General features: G+C 40.2%; 1 protein-coding gene across 2 annotated transcripts in view; it reads left to right on the forward strand.

Moving 5' to 3' along the window:
- The window catches only part of LOC121925489 (limbic system associated membrane protein), a 653,060-nt gene extending 646,571 nt beyond the window's left edge, over positions 1-6,489 (forward strand). For both annotated transcript variants that reach the window (XM_042457699.1, XM_042457698.1), the window contains one exon: positions 6,037-6,489. In XM_042457699.1, the coding sequence (XP_042313633.1) occupies positions 6,037-6,134 (98 nt within the window). In that variant the 3' untranslated portion in view covers positions 6,135-6,489. The remainder of the gene's footprint in view (positions 1-6,036) is intronic.
- Positions 6,490-6,495: the final 6 nt, after the last annotated feature.

The raw sequence follows: 6,495 nt of genomic DNA on the forward strand, positions 1-6,495 counted from the left end.
GAACAATCCTGTCTGGCCACTAATCTAATGTGGCAAAACTAATCTTGTTGGGCCGCTAATCTTAAGCAATATGTTGGTGGGCCATGACCTTATTTGACCATAAGGGACTTCCCCTATTGCCCCCAAACTTTACTCCCACCAGCATTTGGACTGATAAAAGTCTATAGATACAACAGATGAACGCATTGTGATCAATGATGTGTGAGAAACATTGTTAACTTGCTATCTCTGTTGCCCTTCCTTCTCTCTGTCTGCATAGGTGTAAATACATGGCACAGAACTTTGTACATCCTCCTTTTCCCCCCCAAGAAAACCCTGGAATGCTTTGTATAATCAGTTCACATCAGTGCCTACACCTGGGATGGGAATATGCAATCTTGCAGAGTTTGTTTCCTCTCAAGTCTCATCAGCCCTAGCAGCATGGCCAAAGATGAGAATGCTGGGAGATGCAGTCCAACAGCATATGGAGGAATATATACTGTTTAACACCATATGATTTCCATCCTCATAATCATTTAAATGCAAAATTCAAATCCACTGTAGTGTTTCATTGTAAAAGTCATGGATACAATATGTTTTGTTTGATTTTAAAGATGCAAAACACAACACCATGGCCCAAATATGTGGCTTCTCCTAACTTGATTGCAGTAACTTGAATTGTTCCTTGTAGTTCTGTACTGCTTGTAGGAAAGGGCTTCAGTCCTATTTTTAGATATATTCTTGAATGTATGTGAATAAGTGTCAGTCTCCCCAGCTTAGTTTTGAATCTAATTAATCTTGGAATGATACTATCAGGAAGACAAAGGACTATTTAAAGAAAACAGCCATTTAGAGAAAAAACACTTAGTATTTAATGTGTTGGCCAATGTTATGATTTCTCAAATCCAAATTTCATTCTGTGCAGGTTTCTTACCATTTATTTTATGTATCTATGAAAATTATATCAAGACTAGAGAGAGGGGGGAGGGAGGAGGGAGAAAGGGAGAGAGAGTAAAATTAATCTGTACTATTTTAGTTTTACATGTCAGAGATTATTCTGTAAGCTTCATCTTAACATAGTAAAAGTATTTAAATATTCGATTAGACGCTACAAATAAAAGTTATGATAAACTTGTGCAAAATGGTGCCATGAAAATATGCTATGCAAGCAGCTGTGCATAAGTCTATTTCTGACATGGTCAAGGCTGCAAATACTAAATTTACTATAGACCTTTAAAGCTACTTTTAAAAAATAATAAACTTTGTAAATTCTTGCAACATCTCCAAAAGTAATAATTTACTGTTAATGTTAACCAATAATAGCTCTTGCTACTTTCCCATTAATTTTAGGGAAGCTCCTTCCTTCCTTCCTTCCTTCCTTCCTTCCTTCCTTCCTTCCTTCCTTCCTTCCTTCCTAATTTTTTTAAAGACTCATTTGATGAGAACCAACCCAATTAAAATAGCTCCAAAGCACTTTCAGACTCCAAAAAGTAATGAATAAATGTTATTGGTTCCTTAGAAAAAGTAACAACATTACTAATACAAATGGAACTTTATGCCCTCATTACCACAAAAAGTAATACTGTATGGCCGAGATTATTGCTTTCAATGTGCTACTTCCTCATTCTGCTTTTCTATCTCCTGGCCACAGGGGATCCATTTCTGTGAAACTGCCCCTGCATGAAATATTACCACTTCAGAAGAAAACTTTGATTTCAGATATGCCCTGTGTAGTGGCTATTAAACTGCATCTGCGTATAAAAAATTCCAAACAACTACTCACATGAAAATAATATGGCAAAATGAATAACCTACTGTTCCACCTCATGCACACCTTATCATGTGAAGCAAGAAACTAGCAAGGCACTCACTGGCATTTCCATTTCTACCACATGAACTCACTGAAGGGCTTAGGGAAAGGATTAAAATTTAGGAGACCATTGTTAACATCCCTATGTGATACAAAACAATTATTAAAAGGTTCAAAAAGATTTTTAAAATTCCATTTTTCCTGAATGACTGATCTAGCAAAAGACATCTGAACTGTTCCCTTTAGTTGCTGTACAGAAGTCCAGTCACAAAATGTGGCATACTATTTTTTTTTTCAAACGGCAAGCTCTCTTGTTGCCTAAAGGGAGCACTATTTACAACAGTTTAAGTTTACAAGAGGATTTGACACTTGTTGCCTAAGTGGAGTACTTTTTAGAAAGGTTTAGGTTTAGAAGGTTTGGCACAGAATCCATATAGCTATATCCTTGATCCTAAAAGAGCTGCACACAGCAGCTAGAGTTATACTTGTGTCCCTATCAGATTATCCCATCATATCACTTATTTGTTCATTCCAGTCTGCAGTGGGACAGTAGGCTGATTTCAGTTTTCTGTTCCAGGCCAATACCTGGTTGTGGTTTTTTCCCCATCTTCTTAACAACCCTAGAACAGGTACATGTTGTACTTGTACATCTGATGTCCAACAAGGTAGAGGGTTTTATTGATTGTGGCATTCCATTCTTGGTCTTCTTTCCTTGGAGCAGTACAAGAACTAACCCTGGTGACAATTTAACACACATTGAAAACTCATGTGTTTCAGTCATGCATTGCTTGATTTTACTGCCTAGTTTAGTGCATGGTGGGTAGCTATCAGGTTATTTGTGTTTAAACTTTGCTCATTGTGCATAGTTTGTGCAGAAATGTCTTAATGAGAGGTGTTATAGAAATACTTCTTTTAAAATAATAAAGTATTTATTCATATAGTAATTGTTTGTACTCAGATTTCCCTCACTAGCTAGAAGTATGGTGCAGCAGAGCACAGGAGTTTTCAATATCTTACTGAGATTCAGATTGTATTCACAAAATAGAATGCCAACTAAATTACAGGGACATGTTGTGTGTTGTAGAAGTTGCCACTACAGAGAACACTTCACATAGAATCTCTGCCTAGAGATCATTCCATGCAGGAGACCAATAAGCAGGAGGTTGAATGAAAGGACGTCCATCGTGTGAGCACTTAATATTCCTGTTGCGACCCTGCATTATTTGTTGCTGCGGCAGTGAGTGGCTTTCATTCCCCACCCTTGTGAAAATCAAAGCTTGGCTGGCATCCCTGTTGCTCCTCCCCACAGGCCTTGCGCTGCAGGTCCATAGATGTTACACTGAAATCATTCCTCTCCCCAATTGCCAGATAAGTAATTATGCAACCTCCCCCAAGACTGAAGGCATTTGCTGATTGGTTCCATGTTTTATTGATCTGAGTGCTGTGATGAATCATCCCCTGAGGAGCCTATGTCTGGCTGTAAGCAGACTTTTGACAATGTACAGAACTGGAATGATTCCTGCCATTCAAGGGCCACAACACGGAAAGGGAATAAGCAGGTGGATGATACTGGTTCGACTGGTGGGAGAAAAGGACAGAGAGAAATCAAACTGAGACAAAGCTCAGGCTCAGACTGTCCCACCAAGGCTGCCTGACAAGAGATGAGAAAAACTGTCAAAAAGCAGAATCTGAAGGCTTCTCCTGAAGATGACATTCATAATTGTGAACAGCAACAAGAACAGTCACATTTTTAGGGTAGAAAATAACAAAATGAAAAGCCCAGGCAAAGAGTAATATTATAGCATTTACATACTGGACTAGAATGAGTTTACTTGAAAGAATCTTTCTTGCACGCGTGCGCACACACACACACACACACGTGATAAAAAATGGCACTCCCCATCTGTGTTCTGAATTGATGCACCTATTATACCACTTCTGATTCCTATCAACTCTTTCTTCTATATGAAAAGGCTAGCCCCACTGTTGAAACAAGCTCTCATTGTTTGAGTCCATGCAAATGATCTCTCACATTGGCTGTCTTATACCAAGAGTAGCATGGTTTTTCTTTCTCGCCTTCCCAAGACTATTGAACTATATCATCACAGCTGTCCTTCCCCTTGTCATAGGGCCTATACTCACAGGCATGATAGCACAGGCCAACCCATGGTATCCTATGTATGTTTCTGGCCCATTCCCACTCCCAGGTCAGCATGGTGACAGGTGAGTGTTCACATGCTCATTGCCAATATGTCATGGAGCTGCCACAGACTCCTTATCTTCAGCTGCCTCGTACCCTCTTAAGGCCCCTACCATGGCTCATAAGAGCAGAAACAAGGTGCCTGGTTTCAACCACATGGCCAGGCACCCTTTTCCAATGTTGCAGACCATGACTAGTGCCTTCAGAGGGAACATGGTGGTGGTGGCAGGTAAGGAGGCACACGGGTATGCGGTCTGCTGGCTCTCACAGTGGTCTTTCTAGAAAGGTTTGCCACAAACAGCTGGTTATAAAAGACTGCATTAAGGACCTATTGGGTGTCAAGTTGGAACTACCAGACTGGCATCCAGTCTGGCCAATTGTGGCCCAGGGCTATTGGCCTACATTGTCCATACGGATAGTGCCAGGCCAGAGGGAACACAGGCCTTTTGGCTCCTACATACAGCCCCATAGAAACATGGAAGGTGGACTATCTCTTTTTCATGGCTTATATTCTAGAAATGTGTGCATTTTTTTTAAAAAAAATGACAGACATGGGAACTAATATCTATCCCCTCTAAAAATGCTCTCTGTTGAGGCCTAACTTTGAATATGCATGTTCCAGTATGGTGAGTATTGTCCAGAGGTGGGTACCCTTCAACCTTTAGGTCTCATTCTTCAACCTAATTTCATCTGGCCTTCAGAATAATAGCATTGTAATTCTGTAGTGTGAATCGACCTTAAAGGTAAAGGTATTCCCTATGTCTGATCAAAGGGGGTGGTGCTCATCTCTGTTACTAAACCGGACCCAACGTTGTCAGAGACTACTCTGTGATCATGTGGTCAGCATGATTGTAAATAATGCTGTTTATGTAGGGGAATTCAAGTTTCCTAAGGCTTCAGCCCTTGGTAAGGAAACAAAAATATCAAAACTATCAATGCCAAGCCTGGAAGGGTCTAGCTTGTAAATCAGCAGAGCAGCAGAAACGGTCTTTTGTCTTAAGATGCTTCTATAAGGACTGAGGCTGACACAAATAGCTTGTAGTTTAAAAAACAAAACTTTACTAATGGCTTAAATCTACATATACATGGAAGCTACATCCTAACCTATCTAGTGAATAGTTCAGGTAAAAGAAGGAGTTTGTATCTCACCATCTTTCGGAGGAAAGTTGAGAGAGCATGGTGATGGAGAGACCGAAGGGAAAGCAGGAGAGATCCATTGTGTGAGAGAACTTCCTAAGGAAGTTACTTAGATCACATGATCTGTTTACCAACTTAAAAAGGTATTTATTGCCCCTGTAATTTAGCAGGACCAAATGGCATGCAAATAAAGATAGAAGACAGTAGAGATGCATGTAGGAAAATCCTATCTATCTGAGGAGGGGGAGAGAGAATGCAATGATTTTCCAACAGTTTACCTTCCCACTGAAGTGGGTACCTATTTATCTCCTTGCATTTGCATGCTTTTGAACTGCTAGGTTGGCAAAAGCTGGGACTAGTGATGGGAGCTCACCTCAACATGTGGCATATGGGCTTCAAACTGCCAACCATATGGGCTTCAATCTTGCAATCAACAGAATCAGTGTTTTAACCACTAGGACAACTTTTTTTCTATTTTACTAGAATGATCTATTCTTCTTCCAGCAGCCACCTGTGCATGGAGGTGGGGGGAATGCAAGATAAAGAGAGAAAGAATAGGTGGCATGCTGAGAGAAGATAAAAGGGAATGCCAAAAAACAGAGAAAGAGGATAGCTCTACTCATTTTTTACTCTGAAACACTACCCCCCTTCTCAGTCTTTAGCACAACCAGACAATGGTATGCACCTTCAAAAGATTAGGCCTAAGGGAATTAGGCCCTTGGCAGACAAAAGATTGCCCACGCCTGTTGTAATCATAACAACTCCAGTCATCATTTCTCTTAGAAGCAGACAGAGATAGCTAGGGGTTTTATCCAGTAAGGAATATGATTTTTCTCTGTGTCTTCTGGATTGTATGGTTTATACATAATTTTATGCTTTGTTTTGTTTTTGTCTTTCTCTCATCCCATAGGACCTGGTACAGGGATAGCAGGCAATGGATCAATGCGTCTGGCCGTACCACTGTGGCTGTTGGCAGCATCCCTGCTCTGCCTACTCAGCAAATGTTAATAACATCCAAATTTTAAAACAAGGGAAAAAATTTAAAAACCCAGCAACAACAAGAACAACACACAAAGCAAAACAAACAAAAAATGTCATACAGGAGACAGAGCAAGAGAAAGAGGGGGAGGGAAAGGACAGCTTCTTTCACAACTTTTGTGTGTACCACAACGGAGGGGAAATTTTTCAATGAAGAAGAATCAGCAACATTTATTACAAACTGTCAAGTCACTGACCATCCAGGAGTGTGAGAGATGAGACGGATCACTCTATAGAGGCTGGCTCCTGCCAAGGATGCTGAGATGCTGGAAAAAAGAAATATCAACAATGAAATTAACATGTATTCTCTCCGATCCCTCATATCATTTTC

The sequence above is a fragment of the Sceloporus undulatus genome, chromosome 3 (assembly GCF_019175285.1).
Source record: "Sceloporus undulatus isolate JIND9_A2432 ecotype Alabama chromosome 3, SceUnd_v1.1, whole genome shotgun sequence".
NCBI classification, from domain to species: Eukaryota; Metazoa; Chordata; class Lepidosauria; order Squamata; family Phrynosomatidae; genus Sceloporus; species Sceloporus undulatus.